The 27,600-nt window shown below is 47.3% G+C and overlaps 1 protein-coding gene across 1 annotated transcript in view; it reads left to right on the forward strand.

The window, feature by feature from the left end:
* The first annotated feature begins 3,551 nt into the window (after nt 1-3,551).
* Nucleotides 3,552-27,600, forward strand: part of uba1 (ubiquitin-like modifier activating enzyme 1) — a 62,235-nt gene continuing 38,186 nt past the window's right edge. Inside the window, exons 1-6 of the mRNA XM_063035309.1 lie at nt 3,552-3,664; nt 18,685-18,807; nt 20,934-20,992; nt 22,342-22,510; nt 25,402-25,536; nt 25,921-26,027. Of these exons, the coding sequence (XP_062891379.1) occupies nt 18,685-18,807; nt 20,934-20,992; nt 22,342-22,510; nt 25,402-25,536; nt 25,921-26,027 (593 nt within the window). The 5' untranslated portion in view covers nt 3,552-3,664. The remainder of the gene's footprint in view (nt 3,665-18,684; nt 18,808-20,933; nt 20,993-22,341; nt 22,511-25,401; nt 25,537-25,920; nt 26,028-27,600) is intronic.

The following is a 27,600-nucleotide window of genomic DNA, read 5'->3' on the forward strand; positions in this document are numbered from 1 at the left end:
TCACAACGCGCGTAGGTCTCTTACGTAGGTTACGGTGTCGAGCACAGGAGGAGGAAGGGAGATTTGATAAAATTATGAGGGGTATAGGTGGGTAAAAGCAAGCAGACGCAAGAGATCCTGGGTTAAAGGATCAAACTTAATATCACTGGCATATGTCGTGAAATTTGTTATGCGGCAGCTGTATATTGCAATAACAGTATATATACACAGTTTCAAGAAAGTTCGTGAACCCTTTGCAATTACCTGGTTTTCTGCATTAATTACCCATAAAATGTGGTCTGACCTTCATCTAAGTCACAATAATAGACCACACAATTTGCCTAAGCTAAGAGTACAATCACAAGTACTGAAGTACTAAAAACGCAATCTGCCTAAAAGTACACAAACAATTTCATATCTTAATTGAGCACATTGTTTAATCATTCACAGTCCAGGCTGGAAAAAGGATGTGAACCCTTGTGTTTAATAACTGGAAGAACCTCCTTTAGCGGCAATAATCTCCACCAAACATTTCCAGTAGCTGCTGAACAGACTTGCACAAGTGAGGAGGAATTTTAGACCATACCCCAATACAAAACTGTTTCAGTTCATCAATTGGGAAGGTCTGTACTCCAACTTAGCCATTCCAAAACACGAATTTTCTTCTTTTTAAACCATTCTGTTGTTGATTTACTCTTGTGTTTTGGATCATTGTCTTGTTGCATCATCCAACTTCTATTGCGCTTCAGGTGACAGACCGCTACCCAGACATTCCTCTATAAAACGTCTTGAGACAAATTTGAATTCATTGTTCTCTCAGTGATTGCAAGCTGTCCAAACCCTAAGGCAGCAAAGCAGCCCCAAACCATGATGCTCCTTCCACCATGCTTCACAGTGGGGATGAGGTTTTTTTAATATTTGGTGTGCAATGACTCTTTTTCCTCCAAACGTAGTGGTGTGCATTTCCGCCAAAAAGTTCAACTTTTGTCTCATCTGCCATTGAACATTGTCCCAGAAGTGCTGTGGAACATCCAGGTGGTCTTTTGCAAACTTGAGACATGCAGCAATGTTTTTTTTTGTAGAGGAGTAGTTTCCTTCCAAGAACATCATTCTTCTTCAGTGTTCTTCTTATAACGCACACATGAAGAGACTTCAGCAAGTCCTGGATTTCTGCAGGTCTTTTGCTGTTACCCTTGGGTCATTTTTCACCTCCATCAGCATTGCACATTGTGCTCTTGGTGCGATCTTTGCAGGATGCCCACTCCTAAGGAGAGCAGCAACAGTACTGAATATCCAACATTTGTACACAGTTTCTCTTGCTGTGGACTGATGAACACTCAGGTCTTTAGAAATGCTTTCGTAGCCTTTTCCAGCTTCATGCATCTCTACAATTCTTCCAAGGTCCTCTGAAAGTTGTTATGATCAAGGCATGGTGCACATAAACAGATCTTTCTTGAGAAGAGCAGGCTCTGTCAGTAACCTTTCTTTGTGTGTCTTATAGGGCAGGGCACCTCTACAACTGACATCTGCAATCTCATCTCATTGATTCGAACACCTGACTCCAGATAGCTTTTGCAAAAGGCATAACCCCAGAGTTTTTTTTGACCCAGACTGTGATTGTTTTAATGGTGTGCTCAGTATTGATGAGAAGTACAATTGTTTGTGTGTTGTTAGTTTAGGCAGATTGTGCTTGTCTGTTACTGGGACTTGGATGAAAATCAGACCGCACTTTATGAGTAATGAATTCAGAAAACCAGCTAATTCCAAAGGTTCACAAATATTTTCTTGCAACTGTGTATATACACATATATTTAAAATTATTTCAAGTTGAATGAGTAGTGCAAAAAGGTAGTGACAAAGTTTTCATGGGTTCGATCCCATTTAGGAATCTGATGGCAGAGGGGAAGAAGCCATTCCTGAATCACTTGAGTGTGCGTCATCAGGCTCCTGTACCTCCTGCCTGTTGGTAGCAATCCGAAGAGGGCATGTTTGTTAAGTATTTAAGGGGACCCTGAGGAGCAATTTTGTTACTCAGAGGGCAGTGCCAGTAGAAATGGTTGGCACAGGTTCATTTGCAAAGTTTACGAGAAGTTTGGGTAAGTACTAGGACGGGACAGGTATGGAGAGCTATAGTCCTGATGTGGATTGATGGGAGTAGGTAGAATAAGTTTGGCACGGTCCAGATGGGCTGAAGGGCCTGCGTCTGTGCAGTAGCACTATATACTCTACAGCGATAATAAACCCGATGAACTCATGATCTTATAATCGACCTCTTTATTCTTTCAGCTCTTTATTGCCTGGCTGCAATGGCCTGTGTAGCTGTTACACATTTCTTTCAAAGAAATTAACATTATTCATAATAAAATATTTACAAGAATAAACTGTACAATACCTTTTTATCTTTATATTAAACACAACACATTAAACCCTTCCTGATTGTCTCGATATGAAAAATCGTTTATTCTTTTAGAGACGCTGCCTGACCGAGTTCCTCCATTAATTTGTGAATCTTGTGCTTTTTCTGCGTTGTCATTGTGTTGCCCTGTACCAACTCAATACATTGTGCAATGAACTAATTTTTTATTATTGAGGGCAAGCTTTTTCACTGTAACTTGGTAGATGTGACAACAATAATTCATTTATCTGCAGTACAAGCTCGCCCGCCCCACATCAGCCTGAGAACCACAAGATTTACTCGCCACCCTTCGTTCCTGCGTTGATTGCGCCCGCCCGATCCGCGCCGCCGCCATCTTGCAGTAATGACTGGGAGCTTCTTTCCTCCCACTGCACTCCCTCACTCCGCTACCTCTACTCTTCTTTTATGTTAATCACAAAAGACAACGCCGTCTCCTTCCCTACCGTACGCCCCAGAGGCCCAAATGCCAACCCTTCCCGCACATGCCGAGCGGGGAAAACGCCGGAGCACCCTCCCTCCGCTTCTGGCCGCAGCCATTTTGTTTGTTTTCCCGCCACTCTGAACTGTTTAATCTAATAAATGGGATGGGATATTTTCCATCGCGCAAGCGCCCGAACCGCAGCCCAAATAGCATTTCAAATAGTAAGAAGGTTTCAGGATGTAAGATAAAATCGTGGTACATTAGGCTACGTTTTTTTCTGGGGGGGGCGAATAACGGTTCCAGACCAACGTCACTTCCGCTCCAGCGGCGCAAGAGGGTCCCAGTCGGCTGCGAGCGGCCTTCAAGCCCGGGAACCAGAGGAGGGGAAGTTGTGGTAGCAAAGAGTAGCGGGCGGGTGAAAGAGGAGGAGCCAGAGGGAGTGACTGCGGTGGAGGCGGAGTGAAGGTAAATGGAGGAGGAGGGCTGTAGGCACCCGCGAGGGGAGGCGGTGGAGGCCGCCATCTTGTGGAGGGGCGGGGCCTGAGGTAAAGAGGCGCCTCAGAGACCCGGGGAAGGGGGCGGGGGGGAGAGCGTTGGGTAACGGGTACCGGGAGGAAGTTTAATTTACTTCCTCGCTGACACGCTTCAGCCTTCCCGAGGGCGGTGAGTGGATTTTTTCGGCGTTATGATGGGGGAGGAGTCTGTGAGGAGGTCAGGCGGCGTCTGCTTCCGGGGTCGGAGGGCGGGCCCCCGGCGCCATTTTGGTTTTGTTGAGTCAGGTTCGCGGGTGGAAGAGGGACGCCAAGAGAAAGAGAGAGAAAAGAGGGCCCGGAGCCCCGCCGTACCGAGTGAGTGAGTGAGGGGAAAGGGGGGCCTGGAATCCCGCCGTCCCGAGTGAGTGAGGGGGAAGGGAGGCCCGGAGCCCCGCCGTCCCGAGTGAGTAAGTAAGGGGAAAGGGAGGCCCAGAGCCCCGCTCTCCCGAGTGAGTGAGGGAGGGGAAAGGGAGGCCTGGAGCTTCGCCGTCCCGAGTGAGGGGAAAGGGAGGCCTGGAGTCCCGCCGTCCCGAGTAAGTGAGGGGAAAGGGAGGCCCGAGCCCCGACATGTTAATTGGGCATAAGGCAGGGAGGCACCGAGTGAGTGAGGGGAAAGAAGAAGTAGAGAACTCAGGAGATGGGGAGTCTGCGGTACTGAGTGGAGGGAGGGGAGGAGCAACCCATTGGTACTGTGTTTCTGGTGGTAGGAGGGGAGGGTGATCGAATGAGAACGGAGCTCAACAGTGCCGATGGACTGGAGGGGTGATGTTGGTGGGATATGCACTGAGACTAGTCATGGTGTAGGGACGGTGGAGAGAGAATGTGTGTCGGGGTCAGACCTGAGTGTAGTGCTGAGACATGAGGTTAGTGGGGAGGAAAGGATGCCGTGGCCTCTAGTGGGTGTGAGGGTCGGTAGTGGAGTCGGAGCCCGGCGAAGTCGGGCTTATTATCACTGACGTATGTCTTGAAATTTGTTCTTTCACAGCAGTGTAGTGCAAGACATAAAGTTTAGCTACAAAAACTTAAATGGTGCAAAGGATGAATAACAAGGTTGGCTTCCTGAATTCATGGACCATTTAAAAGTGCAGTGGCAGAGAGGAAAAAGATGTTCCTGAAATAGCCAGAGAGTGGTGAATCTGTGGAATTCATTGCCACAGACGGCTGTGGAGGCCGAGTCATTGAGTATATTTAAAGTGGAGACTGATAGGTTCTTAACTAATAAGGGCATTGAAGATTATGTGGAGATGGCAGGAGAATGTGGTTGGAAGGAAAAAGATATCAGCCATTATCGAAAGATGGAGCAAACTCATTGGCCTAAAGAGCCTAATTCTGTTCCCATGTCTTATGGAAATGAGTGTTGGGATTTTGCTGTGAGAAGGAATAGGCTCCAGGTTGTTTAAGAAAATAAAATGATAACACTTTTTTGATGATTCATTGGGCTCATGGTAAGTTTGAGGAACTGTGGATGTGGGGATAAGCTGCAATACCCGCAGGAAATGTACAAGCTCTGCGTAGGCAGCGAGGTGTGATTGCAAGTGTTGACAGGTGTCACCTTGGCAGAGCCTGTGCCATCTAACTCCACCATGGGCTTGAGTTGACAGTGGAATAAGTTTCCTTCCAAACTGTCCCGGACTGGAAAAAAATCAGGAAGCTGTTCTGATCAAGGACGCTGTCCTTGAGAATGCAACACAGTGTTGGCCTTCCGCTCCACCGCGCTTCCACACACACTGTTATTCTTTTCCTCCCCCATCTTCTGAGCACTCCCATTCCTAAAGTTCTCTTTAAACGCATCCACCCATCTCTGCCCAACAATTTATGGGGGGGGGTGCTAACAATTCTCGCTGAGATGGAGGGAGTTTGGTTTGGGTGGGGGTGAAGTGAGAAAATGTTGGAATTTTCAGGTTGCAGTAACTTCTCAGAGCTGAAAAAGCCTGACTAGTTAATAGCTTTGTGTGCTTGCCGCAAGTGAACCTTTTGTAATAGGTCACTTACTATTTGTGGGTGAAATGCCCCGATTTCCTGATGCAATCTTTCTTTGTTTACGCCGATCAGAATCTGAAAACAATGCTTGACTCATATGATCTCGATGCTAAAGAAAAACCTTTTAAAGCGGCAAATTCTCTGGACGTTCAAAGTGCACAGCAAGTCAGGCGCAATCTATGGAGGGAGATTTAATGTTTCTTGTTGTGTGTCTGGTTCATGAACTATAATGCTGAGTTTGCCTGGAAGCCTCTTGGCTAATCTCAGTTTGTTCCTGAATTCAGAATCAGGTTTAATGTCACTGGCACATGTTATGAACTTTTAAGTTTGCAATAGTAATGCAATTCAATACGTAATAGAGAGAAACAAAGCTGTGAATTGAGAACAAGGGATGCCCTGGATGAAGTGGGCCCTTTATGATGCTGCCTTTTTGAGGCATCATTCCTTGAGGAGGTCCTAGATACTTTGGAGGCGAGTGCCCATGATGGAGCTAACTATGTTTAGAATGAAAGTAAAAGTTGAAAAGTTGCATAGAACACAAGTGGAACTCAAGAAGAGAGATGGGTGTAGATAGTCAGAAGGGTTTGCACTTGGGGCCGAGTGGCCTGTTTTTGGTACTGCATCACTCTGTGGTGGGACTGTCAGCATTTATTGAGCAGCTGTTACTATGGATGCAGTGATGCATTGGACTTTGCTCATAGACTGTGAGAATAGCAGTAGTGTAGACTTATGCTGCCAATGTTTTGTCAAAGTGAAGTACAAATGTGTCTCCATATACTAACCTGAGATTCGTTTTCTTGTAGGCATTTAGTCTGTTGTTTGCAAATATTCCCTTTTGAAGTTGGATGGGAAGCTTTTCCTAACAATTATCTGTTCCCATTTGTTCATTAGGTGCTATGATGTGGGCGATCATGACCATGGCTGTTGGCAAATTTTTCTACAGAAGCGGTCTGCCATTCTCTTCTGGGCAGTGTCTTTACGAGACAGGTGACCCCAGTTCATTATCAGTGCACTCCAGAGATTGTCTGCCTGGGGTCAGTGGTCACACATCCAGGATGTGATGCATGCTGGTTGCCCATACAACCATCCACAACCTGCTCCCACGGTTTCATGTGACCCTGATCAGGGGACTCAGCAGATGCTACGCATTGCCAAGGGTGACTGCAGGCTTGTGGAAAGGACGAGGGCCTTACATTTTCTTTGGCTGAGACGTATCTCCTCCTACCCCTCAGCCATTCCCTTTAATGTTCCTAATTCATCTATTTAGATGCTACACAGTAGTCATTTTTTTTTCTTAAGTGAATCAGAAGATAGGGTTACAGAGACGATATCACTAAATTGGAAAGGGTGCAAGTAAGATTTATGAGAATGTTACTGGGACTGGAGGGCTTGGGTGAACTGGAGAGACTGAATAGACCAGGATTTTCATCCTCTGGAGTTTTGGAACCTGAGTGTTCTTAGACAATTGTAAAATCACCAGGGAGCATAAATATAGTGAGTAGCCACAGTCGTTTCCTTGGCATGGGACATCTTCCGCCGCCCCCCCCCCCCCCCGTGAAGCCATGGAGCAGGTGGTGGATGGTCATATGAGCAGCTGGTGCATATCACAGATCCTGGTTATGCGACCACTGACACCAGGCAGTCATTCTATGAAGAGTATTGATAATGGCTGGGATCACCCATCTTATAAAGACACTGCCCAGAAGAAGGCAATGGCAAACCACTTCTGAACAATCATGGTGGTGGGAAGACCTTGATTGCCCATGAAATGGTACATGGTAATAAAGTAAAGGCATCCGTTAGTCTTGCGAGACCATGGATCTGTGCCTGGAAAGTCTTCACTCTCCAGGGCGCAGGCCTGGGCAAGGTTGTATGGAAGACCAGCAGTTGCCCATGCTGCAAGTCTCCCCTCTCCACGACACCAATGTTGTCCAAGGGAAGGGCATTAGGACCCATACAGCTTGGCACCAGTGTTGTCACAGAGCAATGTGTGATTAAGTGACTTGCTCAAGGACACAACACGTTGCCTCAGCTGGGGCTCGAACTCATGACCTTCAAGTCGCTAGTCCAATGCCTTAACCACTTGGCCATGTGCCCACACTAGTGTGCAGAAAAAATGACAATGTTTTGAAGGTATTTAAACAAGTACATAGGGAATGGCTGGAAGGGTACGGTAAAAGACTCTGTTAGGATCAGTTGGTCACAATGGAATAATTGGGCTCCTGTTCCCATCCTCTGACACTGAAGGGAGCATGGGGAACAGAGGCCCTGGTGGGCTAGTGGGAAATGAGAGGGCGGTGATGCAAACTGGCTATTTCCAGCAGATGAATAAAAGGTTATCAGAGTTGATGTGCTAAAGCGGCCTTTGACCTTATTTCTCTAGGGAATTGTTACTAAAAACAATTGGGAGCTGTTTCTCAGCTCATGCTCTGCACTGGATTTGTATTTATTTGTCTCTTAATTGCTTGTAGTATCAGTTCTAAGCTGCTTCTCACCTCATGCTCTGCACTGTAGCTTTATCTGTCTCCTAATTGTCTGTAGTGTCAGTTCAAAGCTGGTTCTCATCTCGTGCTCTGCACTGGACCTGTATTTAACTGTCTCCCAGTTACTTGCAGCTTCTGGCTACTAATACTAAATTGAGTTTATGATTTGTTAGGCAGAGTCTCCTCCCCTCTCTTCTATTCCCCATTCTAGCCTCTTGCCTCTTCTCACCTGCCTATCACCTCCCCGGATCCTCTCTCTTCCTTCCCTTTCTTCCGTGATCCACTCTCCTCTCCTCTCTTATCAGATTCCTTCCTCTCCAGCACTTTACTTTTCCCACCCACCTAGCTAGCCTCCCTTCCACCACCCCACCCCCCCACCACCCATCTTTTTTATCTGTTTAGAGTCAGTGATTGTTGTTTATCCTTTGAATTTATTCCTGGTTTGGTGGTTGTTGCCCCCAGGGCTTTTGCTGGCTGTGCCCTTTTCTTACTGTTTATCCCCGGAATGGTGGGACTGCCTTATGGACAGGGATTTGGGTGCATGAAACTGGGTCAGCCCACTGGTATCAGTAGCCTTTGCAGAGTTGAATCCCAGCTTGCGGCACTGTGTGTTTGTGTATTTGTGTGTGTATAGTATGCACATTCCTCCTATGACTGATTTTCTCCCCCTCCCCATCAGGTACTCTTGCGTTGTAAATTGGTGGAGCTAGCCACTTTAAATTTCTGCTGGTGCAGGTGGTCCACAGACCCTTGGGTTAACGGCATGGCTCTGTTTGATAGAAAAGGTTGGGAACCCCTGACATACTGTGTATGTTTGGGGGGGGGAATGAATTGTGATTGATGTAAAATAGGGCATTTGATGGTTGGTGCCCAGTGGGCCAGAAGGCTTGTTTCCTGTTTCTGTGCCAGGCTGGTCTAATGGAGCCCAGAGGGAACAGGCAGGCAATGTGTGCAGCGGATACAAGCTCAGGCGGCCAGGATTGATTGAGCAGGCTGGTGCTGCGAGGCTCAGACCGCACTCTGCTGTGTCATGGATCTGCAGTGCAGGCGGTTGGGGCCTGCCCGCAGGCTGAGCTGACAGCAGCTGCCTATGCTCTGATTGGTGCTTTTTGTATTGCTCCTGTGGGGAAACTCGTGGGGTTTACTGGCATTGCTTGTCGGTAAGAGCCATCAGCAACTGGCGGGATCCCTCTCCACAAACCGTGCGTGACTTGGTGAGGAGTTGCAGGTGTCTCGGCATTGACGGCACGCTCTTCCAATGCACTGGCTCCTCTAGAAGCTTAACAATTCCCCTGACAGTCCCAGCGCTGGTCGTGTCTTGTAGGGAGGGGTGTCCCACTGAAAGCATTACTATGAGGGCCATTGGGGGGGGGGGTGGCCATCCGGGGGCTTTGAACCAAGGTTATCAACTGGATAGATTGCCATTGCCATGTGACTGCCCCAAATCCTCAGGCTGGTGTTTTTACTGAGGCCAGCAGGGGTCATCCTCTGGTAACAAACGGGTTCTGTCTTCAAATGCACAAAAGTCTCTCTGCGGTAACCAGGCATCTACTGTAGTGAATGGCATCAAATGCATGTGGTTCCTGATGAGGATAACGAGGCGAGAAATTAGTTCTGCCATTCGTTGTAAAGAACGTATGTCAGACCTGGTGATTTGAAATTATGGGAGCTTGTCCATCAGCCACGAACTTGCAACCTGGGATTGGCCTGCTCTGTTAACTTTCGTGCTGGAAGCCTGAAGCTCTGCTTGCTTTTTTCCCCACTTCCCAAAATCCAGTTTCAGCTTGAATGTACTTTATCGTTCTGAATTGAAGTGGGTCGTCCTCAACTTTAGGAAGTTGCGCCACAATAACATGGCAGTTTGTGTGACACCATTACGTCTCGGGACACCTCAAGTTCGGAGTTCAGCCCTGGTAACTGTTACAAGAAACTTCTACGTCTTCCCCATGGAATGTGCTGGCTTTCTCAGGGTGCTCCAGTTTCCTCCCACTGGTTGTTAGGTTAATTGGTCTTTGTAAATTATCCTGTGATTAGGCTAGGGTTGTGTCAGGGTGGCACAGCTCAAATGGCCAATTAGATTCTGAAGACACGCAGTCCTCTTTTACTGTGATTTAGTAATGCATGCATTAAGAAATGATACAATATTTCCTCCAGTGTGATATCACAAAACACAGGACAGACCAAGACTAAAAAAACTGACAAAACCACATAATTATAACATATGGTTACAACAGTGCAACAATACCATAACTTGATGAAGAAGTCCATGAGCACAGTAAAAAGTTCAAAGTCTCTCAAATGTCCCACATCTCACGCAGATAGAAGAAGGAAGAAAAACTCCCCCTTGCCATGCCCGACCACAATCCGTCTCTGAGTCATCCGAAAACTTCGAGCCTCCGAATCAGCTCTCCGACACTGAGTACTGAGCGCCATCTCTGTCCAAACGATTCGACCTCAATCTCGGTCACCAACAGCAGGCAAAGCCGGGGATTTTGAGGCCTTCCCTCCAGAAGATTCCCGAATGCGCAGTAACGACAGCAGCGAACGAGCATTTCAGAAATTTCTCCAGATGTTCCTCTGTGCTTTCATGTCCATCTCCGTCAAATCAGAATTGTCCATGGTCCCTATTTAACAGATACGATATCATTTTTCACCGGAGGGCTGCGCACGTGCGGTGCGCTGCTCTCTCTCCTCCCACCGAATTACATGTTGTATCTCTAAATAAATGAAATACAATTTCATAAACACAAGATTCTGCAGAGCAACACAAACACATAATACTGGAGGAATTCAGCAGGTCAGGTGGCGTCAATGGAGGGGAATAGTCAACGTTCAAAAGTAAATTTATGGAAGTGCATGTATGTCACCTAGTGTTGTTTAATGAACCTGACTAGCTGTCTGACCTCTCAGTGGGTGAGCAGTTAGGGAATAGTGACCACATTTCCTTAACTTTTAGGATAGATGCGTTCCTTGTGGGAGAGTTTTAAATTGAAGTAGGACAAATTACGAGGGCATTAGGCAAGAGCTAAGAAGTGTTAATTGGGAACACTTACTCTGGAAAGTTCACATCAGATGTGGAGGGTATTTAAAGATCAATAACACAGAGTACAGGAAAGTTGTGTTCCTATTAGAAGGAAGGACAGGAATGGAAAGATAAGAGGCCTTGGATGTCCAGAGGGGTGATGAATTTAGTCAAGAAGGAAGGTAAAGCTTCAGAAGTTAGGATCAAACAGAGCACATGAAGAGTGTAAAGAAGCCAGAAAAGAGGTAAAGGGAATTGGGAAAGCCAAGAGGGGCCATGCAGAGTCCTTGGCAAGTAGGTTTAATGTAAATCCCAAGGCATTCTATACATACAGCAAGAGGATTCTAGAGAGAGGGAGGGACCACAAGGATGAAGAAGGAAACATTTACTTGGATGGGGAGAATGTGAGTGAGGTACTTTGGTATTTACCAAGGAAAAGGATATGGAGGACCAAAAGTCAGCGCTAAGAGTATGAAAAAAGGTTAGGGTGTTTAGAGATCAAGGAGGAAGAATTGTTGGGCTTCTTAAGGAGTATTAAGGTGGATATGTCCCCAGGGCCTGATGGGACTCACCCCAGGATATTGAAGGAAGGAAGAGATGATATTGTTTGGCCCTTGACTAGTATCTTTGGACGGCCCAAAATGTTGACCGTACTCTTTTTTATAGATGCTGTCTGGCCTGCTGAATTCCTCCAGCCATTTGTGTGCATTGCCTGGATTTCCAGCATCTGCAGATTTTCTCTTGTTTGTGATAGTATCTTCGTATCCAGACGAGGTCCCAGAGGATGGCAAGTAGTTAGCAAAAAGGAACAGAGGCAAATCCTGGGAACTATAGACTGGTGAGTCTCATGTCCATTGTAGGGAAATTGCTGGAGAAAATTCTGGGGGATAGGATATATGAGCATTTGGATTCCCATGGCCTAATTAAGAGCCAGCATGGCTTTGTTTGTCAGATCATGCCTTACCAACTTGAGGTTTTTGTAGAGGTGATGAGAGAGATTGACGAGTGTAGGGCAGTGGATGACCATATGGATTTTAGTAAGTTGTTTGTCAAAGTCTGTCATGGGAGGCTAATCCAGAAGATGCATGGGGTCCGTGGCGAATTGGCTGTTTGGAATCCAAACTAGCAGCTGCATAGAAGAACAGAAGATAGTTGATTGAAGAGACTTAGTCGAGATGGGGGTCTACACTTCGTGATATTTGGCAGGGATCTGTGCTGGGACCTCAGCTGTTTGCGATGTATATAAATGACCTAGATGAAAATATAAATGGGTGGGTTAGTAGATTTGTGGATGATACCAAGATTGGTGGTGTTGTGGATAGTGTAGAGCACTGGTAAAGAATGCAGCACGATATGGATCAGTTGCAGATGTGGGCAGAGAAATGGCAGATGGAGTTGAACCCAGTAAGTGTGAGGTGTTGCACCTTGGTAAGGCAAATGCAAGGAGACAGTACACTGTTAAAGGCAAGATCCTAAAGTATTGCTGAGCAGAGAGATCTTGGGATCCAAGTTCATGGCTCCTTGAAAGTGGCTACACAGGTTGATAAGGTGGTTCATAAGGATTTTGGAATGCTTTCTTTTATTAGTCAAAACATTGAGTTCAAAAGTCAAGAGGTTATGCTGCAACTCTTTTTTTTAAAAAAAAAACCTCTGGTTAGGCCACATTTGGAGTATTGCATACAGTATTGCGACTATAGGAAGGATGTTGAGGCTTTGCAGAGAGTGCAGAAGAGGTTTACGAGGATGCTGCCTGGTTTAGAGGGCATGTGCTATCATGAGAGGTTGGACAAACTTGGGTTGTTTTCTCTGGAGCGTCGGTGACTGAGGGGAGATCTGATAGAGGTTTACAAGATTATGAAAAGCACAAATCGAGTTCACAAGAGTACAGTCGGCTCTCCTTATCTGCGAGGTATTGGTTCCGGGACCCCTCGCGGATACCAAAAAACACAGATGCTCACATCCCTTATTCAACCTGTCTGAATGCAGTAGCCCTTGGGACCCAGCGGAACCCATAACCTCATTAAACCGGTTTCAGTGCGGTGGACATTAGGACCCGGCAGAGGAGCTCTGAATCCGCAGTGTTGCTGTTCTCGAAAATAATCACAATCACGATTGAAAATAAAGTGGAAATAATAAAGTGATCAGAAAGAGGTGAAACGCCATCGGTCATTGGAAAAGCGTCGGTCAACGATCAGAACAATTTTAAAGGATAAAGTGAGAAAGGCCCTGCGCCGATGAAAGCTACAATTATTACTAAGCAACGCAGTGGTTTAATTATTGGGTTTTGGGGTTTTGATCCTCCACATCAACCCGGAAGGAAAGGAGAGCGCACTCGGGAGCGGTCTGTCACTGGATCGAAGTCAGGAACTTCCGTTCCCGACCCGGCACTGAAACATACATTTCTTAAGTGTTCTATATGCATAGAAAGGTAAAATATATATTATATACTAAGACAAACGTTTGACTAACTGACGCTTACTTAGTAAGAGAACTTCTGGTTTTTATCGATCCCGATCCACGATAACCTACGCACATCCTCCCATATACTTTAAATCATCTCTAGATTACTTATAATACCTAATACAATGTAAATGCCATGTAAAATAGTTGTTATACTGCATTGTTTAGGGAATAATGACAAGAAAAAAGGTCTGTACGGCTCGAACAGCAAGTGCTGGAAGAGCACTTCCAGGTTTTCTCGATTCGCGGTTGGTTGAATTTGCGCATGCGGAGCTTGCAGATAAGGAGGGCCGACTGTATCTGTTTTCCAGGGTTGAAAATACCAGATGGTGTGTATTGAAAGTGAGAGGGGGTAGGTTTTTCACGCAGAGTTGTGGATGCCGGGAATGCGCTGCCTGGTATGTGGTAGAGGCAGAAACAGATGCTTTTAAGAGATGTTTGGATAGACACATGAATGTAATGAAGATGGAAGGATATGGACATGGTGTAGGTCGGAGGGATTAGTATTTGGGTGATTTTCTTTTTCGCTTTTCAGCCGGTTCGGCACAAGTTGTGGGCCAACTGTTCCTGTGCTGTACTGTTCTGTGTTCTATGTTCTAAATGCAACTCAGAGATTCATTTTCTTGTGAGCATCTACAATAAATCTGTAGCTACAACAGAATCACTGAAAGACTGCACTAATGGGTGTTCAACCAGAGAGCAAACTGAAAATACAAAGAAACTCAATTAAACAAACGAATATTAAGTATTGAGAACATGAGTTGAAGAGTCCACTGGTTGTCGGAACATCGTGACCCTGCTGGTGTGAGTCCTGAGACGCCTGTACCACCTTCCTGACAGCAGGAATGTGAGGAGAGGTTGGGGTCCCTGATGATGGTTGCTGCTCTCCATGTGGAAGTGCTCATGGTGCGGAAGGCTTTACCCGTGATGGACTGGCACGTATCCACTACTTTTTGTAGGCTTTTCCATTCAAGGGCATTGGTGTTTCTATACCAAGCTGTGATGCAGCCCATCAGTATACACTTCACTACACATCTATAGAGGATATGTCAAATTTCTCGGGCTCATGCCGAATCTTCACAAGTTCCCAAGAAAGTAGCAGAGCTGCCATGCTTCCTTTGTAATTGCAGTTTCATGCTGGGCCCACGATAGGTCCTCCAAAATAATAACAGGAATTTAAAGATGTTAGAGGAACTCAACAGACCAGGCAGCATCTAAGGACAAAAAAAAAGTACGATCATCGTTTTGGGCCGAAACCCTTGGGCAGGACTGGCGAGAAAAAGCCATGGAAGGAAGGAAAAGTGGGGAAGAGCACCAGACGGAGGCGATGGGTGGGGAAGGAGGTGAGGTGAGAGGGGGGGAAAGGGAGTGGGAAATACAGAAGGGGGAGTTGGGGGGCCATTACGGAAGTTTGAGAAATTGATATTCATTCCATCAGGTTGGAGGCTTACCCAACCGGAATATAAAGTGTTGTTCCTGCAACCTAAGTGTGGCCTCATCATGCCAATGGAGGAGGCCATGGATGGACATATCACAATGGGAAGTGGAATTAAAATGGGTGGTCACTGGGAGATCCTGCTTGTTCTGGCAGATACAGTATAGATGCTTGGCGAAGCGGTCTCCCTATCTACGACGGGTCTCACCGATGTTAAGGAGGTCACGCTGGGATCACTGAACACAGTAACTGACCCCAGCAGACGCACAGGTGAAGTGTCACCTCATCTGGGAGAATTGTTTAGGCCCCTGAATGTAGAGAGTGAGGTGGTGTCGGGGCAGGTGTAGCACTTGCAAGGATAAGTGCCAAGAGGGAGATCAGTGGGGAGGAACGAATGGACAAAGGAATCACGTAGGGAGCGACTTTTTCATTGCTAACTGTAAAGTCTAGACTTTAACACACCTCCCTCCTATTCCAACCTCACTCCTCTGAACGCTCTGCTCTCCATTCCCTCCGCTATAGTCCTAACCTCACCATCAAACCCACAGATAATGGAGGGGCTGCAGTAGTCTGGTGTACTGTTCTCTACCTTGCTGAGGCCCAGCGCAAACCCTCAGACCCCTCCTCTTAACAGGATGCAACTAAGGAACACCAGGCCATTGTCTCCCACACCATCACCAACCTTATTAGCTCTGGGGATCTTCCATCCACTGCCACCAACCTCAGTTCCCGCACCCTGCACCTTCCGTTTCTACTCCTACCCGAGATCTACAAACTGCTTGTCCAGGTAGACCCATTGTTTCAGCTTGTTCATGCCCCACTGAACTTGTATCAGCATACCTTGACTGTTTTATCCCCCCGGTTCAGTCCCTTCCTACCTATATCCGTGACACCTCACACGATCTTTTCAAGGATTTCAAATTCCCTAGCCTGCATCATTTTATTTTTACTATGGATGCCCAGTCCCTGGATATCTCCATCCCTCATCAGGAAGGCCTCAAGCTCTCCATTTTTTTTTCCTGGACACCAGACCCAACCAGTTTCCCTCCACCACCACTGTTCTCCGCCTAGTGGAACTTGTCCTTGCTCTCAATAATTTCTCCTTTGGTTCCTCCCATTTACTTCAAACAAAATGGGTAGCTATGGACACTTGCATGGGTCCCAGCTATGCCTGCCTGTATGTCAGCTACGTGGAATAGTCTGTTCCAAGCCTACACTGGTGAACGCCCAGCACTTTCCTACACTACATCGACTGCATTGGTTTCACTTCCTACACCTGCGTGGAACTTGTCGACTTCATCAACTTTGCCTCCAACTTCCAGCCTGCCCTCAAATTCACCTGGTCCATCTCTGACACTTCCCTTCCCTTTCTCAACCTCACTGTCTATATCTCTGGAGACAGCTTATCCACTGATGTCTATTTCAAACAAACGGACTCTCACAGCTACCTGGACTACACCTCACCCCACCCTGCTACTTGTAAAAACGCCATCTCCTTTTCCCAATTCCTCTGTCTCCGCCGCATCTATTCTCAGGTTGAGGTTTTTCATTCTAGAACAAAGGAGATGTCCTCCTTTTTCAAAGAAAGGGACTTTCCTTCGTCTACCATCAACACTGCCCTCAACCGCATCACTTCCATTTCAAGCACGTCTGCTTTTACCCCATCCTACCTGGGATTGGGTTCCTCTTGTCCTCACCTTCCACCCCACCAGCACATATTTCTCTGAAACTTCCACCACCTCTAATGGGATCCCACCACCAAGCATATCTAACCCCCCCGCCACTTTCTGCTTTCTGGAGGGATCACTCCCTGCGCAACTCCCTTCTCCCTCCTGGTACTTATCTTTGCAACAGAACAAGTGCTACACCTGCCCCTACACCACCTCCCTCACTACCATGCAGGGTCCTAAACAGTCCTTCCAGGTGAGGCAACACTTCTGTGAGTCTGTTGGGATCATTTACTGTGTTCAGTGCTCCTGGTGTGGCCTCCTGTACATTGGTGAGACTTGACGTAGATTGGGAGACCGCTTCGCCGAGCATCTACGCTCCATCCATCAGAACAAGTGGGATCTCCTAGTGGTCACACATTTTAATTCCACTTCCCATTCTGATATGTCCACTGTCGGGATAAAGCCACACTTGGGTTGGAGGAACAACACCTTATATGCTGTCTGGGTGGCCTCCAACCTGATGGCATGAACATCGATTTCTCAAACTTCTGGTAATTACCCCCAACCCACGCCCTTCTCTATTTCCCACTCCCTTTTCCCCCTCTCACCTCTCCTTGCCTGCCCATCACCTCCCTCTGGTGCTCCTCCCCCCTTTTTCTTTCTTCCATGGCCTTCTGTCTCTTTCACCAATCAACTTCTCATCTCCTTTACTTAATCCCTCACCTTTTAAATTTACTCGGCTTTTACTCCAGTCCTGCCGAAGGGGTTTGGCCCAAAACATTGACTGTGCATTTTTCCCATAAATGCTGCTTGGCCTGCTGAGTTCCAACGGCATTTTGTGTGTGTTGCTCAGAATTCCAGTATCTGCAGATTTTCTCTTATTTGTGCTCTGATACTGGCTCATGAACCTCTAGTTTCCTTCTGAAGTCAATAATCAGCTCCTTGATCTTGTAAGAGGTGGTTGTTCAGCCAGATTTTCAATCTACCTCCAATATGCTGGTTCATCACAGTTTTAGATCTGGCCAACAGTGGTGTCTTCAGCAAACATAAATATGACATTGAAGCTGTGCTTAGCTTCACAGTCATAAGTATAAAGCCTTGTGGTGCATCTGGAGATTGGGGAGAAGATACTGCCAGTTCGGAGCTGACTAGGGTCTGCAAGTGAGGAAATTGAAGATCCAATTGCACAAGGAGGTACTGAGGCCAAGGTGTTGAAGCTTATTGATTGGCTATGACCCGTTGCTCCGGTAGACAAATTGGAGCGGATCTAAGTCGCTTCTCAGGCAGGAGTTGATATGTTGATAACATAAAATGAGATCCTTTCACTCAAATAGTGACTGAAGTTGCGCACAATATTCAGAGTTCAGTATAGTCAGCATCTTGTGCCAATGCGTTCCCTCCCTTATTCTCAGTAGGCAAGCTGAAATCAGAATCAGGTTTATTATCACCGGCGTGACGTGAAATTTGTTAACTTAATAGCACTTCAATGCAATGCATAATATAGAAGAAGAAAAAGAGGAAATAAAAAGTAAATCAATCACAGTATGCATATTGAATAGATTAAAAGTAGTATGACTTCTCCCAGAATACTGGTGTTGCAACTTTTGGGGAATGGTGTACTTTCACCACTCCATCCTTGGGTTCTACAGCTCTCCAGGGGTCACACCATTTATAGTCCGCATGCTGTCCATTTTCCGTATATTTTTCTGCATTCTCGGGTATTTTATTCAGAGGTACAGTGTGGAGCAGCCTTTTGCATTGCCTATCAACTCTCCCATGATCTGACCCTAGCCTAATTACGAGGCAGTTTACAAGAACAGAATAACCGGTATCAATGCCTACTAACCATTGTGTCTTTGGACTGTGGGAGGAAACTGGAGCACCCAGGGGAAACCCAAATATTCCACAGGAATGACTGCTTGGAGCAGGGGGGTTCCCAACCTGGGGTCCATGGAGCCCTTGTTTGATTGTATTAGTCCATGGCGTAAGAAAGGTTGGGGACTCCTGCCTTAGAGGATGCTGGGGTTGAACTGCAAGTGGTTAGCGCGACACTGTTAAAGCTGTGCTGGGGGTAGGTTGCATTTGAGGGAGTTTGGAGTGAATTATCGTTTGATTGTAGAGCCCCATTCAGTGGAGAGGTAACTGTAGCATGTTTGTTAATTGTTCTAACGGGGGTAGAGCTGTGGTGCTGATTTAAAGCTAGTGGGCTGTGCCATGGCCACTATCTCCAGCCATCTACCCACTCGCATCTGACTTCCCTTCTCCCTTGTCTGCTTCCCGCACAGATGTCCAGTTCTCCGCTTTCCAAGAAGCGCCGTGTGTCCGTGTCCGCCGCAGAGCCAAAGACTGCTTCCAACTGCTCCTCCATCAACTCTTTACGGAGTGAATCCCCGGCAACTCCTGCCAACGTGAGTGAGGTTGGAGGCTAGGGGCATCCTCGATTTCCTGACTTTGGATGGGGGGGCGGGGAGAGGAATGGGGGTGTCCAGGTGGTATGTTGGTTTGGACCTCTTGATGGAGAGAACAGCAGGTAACCAATATGTGAAGAGGAGGGCCATGAGCTTGCTATGCTTGTATAAGGACAATGCCTTTATGTACACTCTACAGGGTGGTGGATGGTAGAGGTTTTGTTTCAACTGGGTCCAACCAAACACACATCTCACATTGAACCTAACTGGTAACTGAAATCCATCCGAGGTAGCACAGCAACATTTATTGCCAACACTGCTTTCACGAGATGGTTTCTATCCCAAACTCTGGTGCTGGCTGCACGTGGAGGTAGCCCATTGGCCTGAATGGCAATTGTGTCTCATTCCAAGGGTGTGCCAGTGGATTGGGTGGCCTCTGAATTCCACCCCTCTGTCCCCACCCTCCCCCCTTCTGTGCAGCTGACTGGGAACAGTTGATGGGATTGTGCAGGGAGCAGGAAAAAAGAGGGTAATGGGGTTTCCTCTGTGGGATAGTATGCACTCAGTGGGCTGAGTGGCCCACTCTCTAGTACAAAATTCCAAAGATGTGACCCATTCCAGCAACGATAATTCTTCAGATCCAAATGTTCAATCGTTTCACCTGCATTCTCCCACATTCTCAAGTTCTAACAACGTTACAGGCCATTCTTCTGATATCGGAGGCCATTTGGTCCATTAAATCCAGGGTAGCCCATTCTCCTTCCACTCTTTGATTCTACTTGTCACACACCCTGGATGGGGATGTTGTGATTTACAGTGGCTGAATAACCCCTGACCCACCCCCACCCTCCCCCATGTGGTTGGGTTGCAGGAGGAAACCGGGGTACCTGGGATCCCACACAGGGAGCATGTGCAAACTCTCCATTTGGGCAGACCGTGCCGGAAGTCAGCATCAAAAACCAGGATCCTTGGAGCTGCTCCTTTCCAGAGAAAGGAGTGACTGCAGGCAAGTGCACTGTAGAATGAGGCGGCCTGAATCCACACCAGCTCTTTGTGCAAACCATTCAGCGACAGTCCCCGCCCCTTCAACCATCCATCTCCGCACCCTTTACGTGGGGATTACAATTTCCCCTAAACCTTCCTGAGCACAACGCTGTAGTTCCCCCTAGTCGTGGGTCACAACTCGGTACGCAGGTGATTCTTTTATTTCCTTCTGTTTATAAACTCGAGGTGGGCCCTGGGCGCTGCATTGTTCCTCACAGAGTGACTCGGCACCTTTTGGAAGAAGGGGGAGGAAGTAATCCCAGGAGCCAGCCGGTTATTTGATCTTTGCCCTTATTTGGTATAAGTGACTCAATTTGGGGTTATGAGTCATTCACCATTACAGCCACTAAATTATGCATTACTCAGCCAGCAGGAAGTGAATGGTAGCGACTGAGATTCCTCACCTTGCAGTGTTGTAGGTCGACCACTTTCCTTAACCAGTGCTTCAGTGTCAGTGTTGCCTGATCTCTGGGATGGAGGGGTGTGGAGCGATGTCTCTGTCACCTAGCAGAGAATTCCTTGACGTCCAGTCAGTCAGGAGTGCATTGTAGCTTTGAGGAGGGTTGCCACAGGCAGGAGGATGGAGTTGCCTTGGGGGTGGGGGTGAAGGGAGAGGGAGCAGTTGGCAGAATGAAACGTTTGCTTTCGGAGGATCGCTGTTGCCTGGGGTGTATTTTGGAAATTGTGTGACGGTACTTTCTGTTACTGGCCATCCACTTTAACAACTGGGACTTTGCACTCCTAGTTGTCACCGCCCAGGAAGTGTGTATCAGAAGCCTTCGTCTGTCTGACCCTGGGAGTGTGTGATGTGACAGTGTGGAGGGAGCTTCACCCTGTGTCTGACCCCGGCAGCGTGGAGGTAGCTTTACTCTGTATCTGACCCCAGGAGTGTATGATTGGACTTTACGGAGGGTGCTTCGCTCTGAGTCTGACTGAGTGTGTGATGGGACTTTGTGGAGGGAGCTTCACTCTGTCTCTGACGCCAGGAATGTGTGATGGGACAGTGCAGAGGGAGCTTTACTGCTTGCCCTGCCCAGGCCCTGAGGTGTCTCCAATGCTGATGCTGATCTCGTTAATTGCAGGGTATGGCGAAGAATGGAAGTGATGCGGAAATTGACGAGGGACTGTACTCCAGACAACTGTAAGTGAGGCCTCTGGGAATGTTTGGGGTGTTGGGGGGAGACGTGGGGGTGTGATGTGTATCACATGTGGGTGGATGCGAGGAGCTCTAACTGTGCCACACAAACCCATTATTTGCCTTCTGTGTAAATACTTCTGGGACCAGAAACATTGCTGATATATCAATCGGATCACTGCCTAACATTGCTACCTTCCCCTGCAACGTTCCAGGCGTCAGTGATGCGTTCTGGGCTGGAGGTTGCTCCTTGCTGCTGCGATGCTACCGCTCAGCTTGTCGCCAGCTCTTTGGGGTCCTCGATTCCTGACATTGCCTGCTTTAGGGAAAGGCCCCCCACTCATCATTTCATTCAGTTGTACAGGTGATGTTGCCCTTCAGGACTCCATAGCCCTACTTGTTCCTCTTGTTACAACATCTATGCCCTTTTGTGGCTTCTGTGTGATCCTCTCTGGTCAGAGTACACTGGATGAACAATGGCCTGTGTCTTACGATGTAAACGTTCCTTAGCTCTTATATTGCTGATTTAAGTCTTCTAGTGGTGGACCACGAAAACAGACCTTTGACCTGTTGAGTCTGTTCCACCATTCCAGCATGGCTGATTTACACTGCACCATGTCTCAATAAATAAATAAAATCCCCTATAACCTTTGACCCCCCACCCCTACCCCTTGCCAATCAAAAACCTATCAACCTCCACTTTAAATATTCCAAATTACTTGGCAATGAATTTCATAGATTCACCACCCTCTGGCTAAAGAAATTCCTCCTCATCTTTGTTCTAAAGGGACGTCCTGCTAGTCTGAGGCTGTGCCCTCTGGTCCTAGGCTCTCCCACTATTGGAAACATCCTTGCCATGTAAGCTCTATCTAGGCCCTTCAATGTTCAGTAGGTTCAGTGAAGATTGAACCCAGGTAGCTAGTGGCTGTATCACTGTGTGACAGTGCTTCACAGTTTCCCGGGGATTCCCCCTACTTTGGGTTACTTGAATGCCCTCCCATCCCAGGGAGGGTAGACCTTAATGTTCCACAGTTTCCAGCCCTGGGACTACTTGTAGGCGTCAAAGTCTTTTTCTTTGAAAGGGATGACGGGTTGCGTGACACTTCTGTTACGCAGATCCTTTAACCTCCCCTCTTTTCCCCTGGATCTGGCCAGTCTTCAGGGAGGCTTCATTGGCCATTCGTATTGTCCTCCCCTCTCTTTCCCTGTTCCTTCACAGAGCTTGGCCTGCCTTCAGAGAAGGATACATAGTGATCATTTGTGTGTCCAGCAGATCTTTAAACAGCTCCCACCCCTCTTGCATTCCCCCTGTCCCCTCAGGGTGTGAAAACCTAACGCTTGCACTCGCTTTGCAGGTACGTCCTTGGCCATGAGGCGATGAAGCGGATGCAGAACGCCAACATCCTGATCTCAGGCATGCGGGGTCTGGGCCTGGAGATTGCCAAGAACGTGATCCTGGGCGGGGTGAAGACCGTGACCATCCACGACCAGGGTGTGGCGCAGTGGGTAGACCTCTCCTCCCAGGTGAGCTGTATCTCTTCCCCCTGCCCACCTGTCTTACCTGAGCAAGTGTAGGGAACATTTGTTATCAAAGACAATGCCGGCTGGCCTTGAAAGTGACCAGTAGACTCTCAATTACTACAGGCAGTAGAATCTGGAGCACAGGTGATCTGCAGGGTGGGGTGGGGGGAAGGTAATAGCAGGTTGAACAGTATCTGCGGGAGGGGAAATGTCCGTCTTCCATTCAGGAATCAACAAGAGATCCTTTCCGTCCTGCAGATGCCACTCAACCTGAGGTCCTCCAGTAGACTGGTCACTTTCAGGCAACAGGCAGTTTTGTTGATTTAAACGGTAGGCTCCAGAGTGGCGTTATCATCTCTTTCCCTCCCTGCCCATATCCAGCCTTCGCTCCTTCTCGAAATGGCCTTGGCAGCATTCTGTCTGCTCGGGCATATTCCTACTGAACATAGGTAGTGTTGTAAGATAGGATGGTGCAGACCGCTTTTTCTGGACAGTTAGCAACAGAATGACGATCTGACACAAGTTGAGAGACGTAGATAATGAGGGTGGCCAGATTTGTTTTACCAAGGGTAGAAGTATGTATCTAATAAGTTAGGCGTGTATACAGTGTTGGTTGCGTTGCGATGGGTGGAGAGAACTGGACAAGTCAAAGTGTTGATATGCTCAGATTCATCCTCAGTTCTAGCAAGTTTAAGGTCTTTTCACTCAAACAGTCGGCAAGATGTACTTTATGAAGTCCTTCAGTCAGTCACAAGAATTGCAAATCAGGGAGGTCAGGTAAAATTTCTATGGGTCCCAGCACGTGAAGGGGTGAAGGGGAATGAGAGGGTGGATGAGTTGGCAAAGAGGGCGTTAAAGAAAGAAAATACAGAAATGCACATTAGTATCAGTAAAGCAGAGGTTAAGTGTGTAATCTGGGGAAAAAATCAACCAAATGCGGCAAGAAAGATGGGACAGGGAGGGGAAAGGGAGGCATTTATATCAAATACAAAAGAGTGTTGCAGGTACTAGGGTAGGTAATGGATACAGAAGAGAGGAAACTGTGTGGACTAGGTTAAGGCTGGGGCACTGTACGTTAAACAAAACATTGAAAATGATAAGGAAACACCAGACAGGATTGTGTGAGGAATGTCAGGAAGAGGAGTCAGTAGAACATGTAGTTCTGAGTTGCAGGAGGTACGGGATACAGCGAGAGATGCTGAAAATTAATCTAAGGGAATTAGGGGTGCAGGAATTCACATTAAAAGGGTTGCTGGGCATGGGTGAGAGAGCACAGGTCAGGGTATTTTTAGCTTTCTTAAGGGGTACAGGGTTTTTTTTAATATAGGATATGACAGATAAGCAGGAATAGGGTACTAGGATGACCAAAGATGGGAGGATGAAGTGTAGGTTAGTGTGTGTGAGAGAGAGATTGATTGGGTGAAGGGATTTAGAATGTAAGTCTATTGTACACTCCAGAGCAGAAGGTGGCAGTAATGCACCATTAAGCTGGGTGCCAACCGCAATGAAACAAGACGAAGAAGAAGGTTAGAAGTATCAAATACACACTGGCAGTGTGTATGGAGGGGGGTTTGCTTGTATGTTGTCTGTTTGTTCTGCTAAACATTATGGGCATTCTGTTTTGGCACTGGAATATGTAGCGATTCTTGCAGGCTGCCCCCAGCATGACCTCGGATTGTGTTGGTTGTTAATGCAAACGATGCCTGTTATTTTTGATGTATATTTGATTAATGTTTCTAAATCCATCAGGATTAGGCTTATCAGTTTTGTTGCAGCAGTACAGTGGAAGAAATAAAAATTATAAACAGAAACAAAAGGTAGTGTAAAAGACTCAGAAAACTGCTGGTGAAGGGGAAGAAGCTGTTCCTAAAACACTGAGTGTGGGTCTTCAGGCTCCTAAAGCTCCTCCCTAATGGTAGTAATGAGAAGCCATGTCCCGGGTGGTGAGGGACCTTCATGATGGATGCTACCTTCCTGAGGGACTTTGAGGATGTCCTGGATGGTAGTGGAGGAGTTGTACTCATGATGGAGCTGGCTGAATGGACAACCCTGAGCAGCCTTTTGCAATCCTGTCTGTTCGAGCCTCCCTACCTGGCTCTGATCCAACCAGTCGGAATGCTCTTCACAATATATCTGTGGAAATTTGGTGACAAGGTTTCTGCTTTAATGTGAGAGGGTTGAAGTTTAAGTGAGGCAAGTTACATTGAGTATGGTGGGTCTCTGGAACATGCTTCTGGAGGGGGTGGTGGTAGAGGCAGACACAACAGGAATGCTTAAAGAGACATTTAGACAGAATAGAAGGATATACACCAGGTGGACACTGTACACCTGCTCATTAATGCAAATATCTAATCAGCCAAATGTACGCATAAAAACATGCGGACATGGTCAAGAGGGTCAGTTATTCAGACAAAACATCAGAATCGGGAAGAAATATGATCGAAGTGATTTTGACCGTGGAATAATTGTTGGTGCCAGACAGGGTGGTTTAAGTATCTCAGGAACTGCTAATCTCCTGGGATTTTCACGGACAGCAGTCTCTGGAGTTTACAGAGAATGGTCTGAGAAACAAAGGTGCATCGAGTGAGCAGCAGTTCTGTGGGTGGAAATGCCTCGTTAATGAGAGAGCTCAGAGTGACAGTAACTCTTTTAACCAAGTGCTACAACACTGGTGTGCAGAGCAGCATCTTTGAGTCCACATGGGCTACAGTGGGTTCCATTCCTGCACCCAATAAAGTGGCCGCTGAGTGTAGATTACATTCAGGCATTGTGGTCAGCACAGACATGATGGGCCAAAGGGCCTGTTTCCTTGTGGTCCGAGGCATTGCAGAGGGTTTCAAGTACTGTTTTGAATTACAGCTGTCATTGCTAACTGTTGTTCTGTCCCCACCCAGTTCTACCTGAGCGAGGCTCATCTCTCAAAGAACAGGGCTGAGGTTTCACAGCCCAAGCTGGCAGAGCTCAACACCTACGTGCCGGTGACAGCCTACACTGGAGACCTGACCGAGGAGTATCTGCAGCAGTTCCAGGTACCTGGCTCTTAGAGGGCTGTAGGGCGAAGAGCGAGTCCTACAAACAGAAAGTCAAATAGTACTTTACAGAATGGAGCTTTTGTAAAAAGTAATTTGCCGGGTGGGTAATCTCTGCAATGCAATTTTCTGCCCACTTTGTCGTTGGCACAGGATCTTTTTTTGCTGACCTGACAGTTCACTGTAGTTTTTGTGTATTGTGGGAGGGTGCTGCACCAAACCAGACCGTAATGGCTGATGTGAGGATGCTCTCTATGATGGCGGTGTGGTGGGTGTCGCAGACCTGAGCTTTAAAGGTGCTGGACACACGGGTCAGTCAGCCTCGGCAGAGAGAGGAGCCGTGGTCAGTTGCGGGCCCTTCACCTTGTCTGTCTCTCTCGGCAGGTGGTGGTGCTCACCAACTCCAGCCTGGGCGAGCAGCTGCGGATCGGCGAGTTCTGTCACAGCAAGGGGATCAAGTTCATCGTGGCTGACACAAAGGGCCTCTGCGGGTGAGTGAGAGCAAGGTGGGGCTGATCAGAGGGTACAGGATCTCCCTCATCCACTGTAGGGGGCACCACACACTCCCCCCCCCCCCACTGTTGAGGGTCCTTTAATATCTCATGGAGGGAACAACTGGAACTGTGAACTGAAAGACCCTGTCACAGAGTCTTAAATAGAGATGCGTGTTGTACATGTTCTACTACTACCCACCAGAAATCACTCTCCATGGTCCCATTATCACCTTTCTTGTGAGGTTTCAGCAATGGAATCTTTGTCCTCTTCTTTTTGCCTTCAGCCCATCTCCTCATTTCCCCCATATAACTTCATCTCCCCTTTTCTCCTATCTAACTTCCTCTGTCTCCTTTGTCCTCCTGCCCCTTTCTCCAACTTCACCCCTCTCTGTTCCCCCAGCCTGCTCCATCCTCAGTCACCTTCTGGCTCCATCTCACTGCTTCACCCCCTGTGCACCAGCTCACTTTCCCCTATCTGCACCTGGCACGTTGACACTCCTCACCCATCCACCCTTGCGGATGCTGCTTGACATGCTGAGGTGGGCCATTTGGCCCATCACACCCATGCCAGCCCACTACACGTCTCTAGTTTCTCAGCCCTGTGTCCAGTCTGTACCTTTCCCTGCCTTCCCCATTGGAGTACTCATTGGCTCTGCCTCTACCACCCCTGCAAGCAGTGCATTCCAGATTTCAGACCCCCCTCTCTGGGGAAATGTTCCTCCTCTGATTACAACCAACCCCTTCAAAGTTCAAAGTAAGTCTATTGTCAAAGTCACCATATACTATCCTGAGACTCATTTTCTTGCAGACATTCACAGTAGAACAAGAAATGCAATGGAATCAGTGAAAAACTACACAAAGGCTGACAAACAACCAATATGCAAAAGGCAATGTGCAAATGCAACACAAACAAGTAATAAATAATACTGAGTGCAACGGCTTTCCCACTTTTAAAAACTCTCCTGTCATTGTCAGACACGACGGACAATCATCAATACTGAGAACATGAGTTATAAAGTTCTTGAAAGAGAGTCCATAGGGTGTGTTCAGTTATCAGTTCTGTGTTGAGGTGAGTTAAGTTATCCACACTGGTTCAGGAGTTCGATTGAAAGATTAAAAACTTCCTGACCCTGGTGGTGTGGGACCTCTGGCTCCTGTACTACCTTCCCTATGGTACTAGTGAGAAGAGAGCATGTCCTGGGTGGTGGGGGTCCTCGATGATCGATGCTGCTTTCTTGTGACAGTGCCTTAATCCATCCCTTCCAGTTCTAGGCACCTCTGCTATGGAGAACAGTTTCCCACCATCTAACCTGCCAATATCCTCCATAACTTTGTACACCTTTATCACATCTCCCCTCAGCCCACTGTATCTTTCCATCCTAGGGAATCTCCTCTTCGCTCTCTCCTCCACAATCACCACTTTCCCATAGTGCAGTGACCAGAACTGAACCTTGCTGTGGTTGAGGCTTGATCTGCGTATTTATAGTTTTTACCATAACCTGACTTCATATCTTCTGCCACCACTCTCTAGTTCCTGCATTTCTGCGGATTTGTGCCTCCACCTCCCTTT

This window comes from Mobula hypostoma, chromosome 28 (assembly GCF_963921235.1).
Source record: "Mobula hypostoma chromosome 28, sMobHyp1.1, whole genome shotgun sequence".
Classification (NCBI taxonomy): Eukaryota; Metazoa; Chordata; class Chondrichthyes; order Myliobatiformes; family Myliobatidae; genus Mobula; species Mobula hypostoma.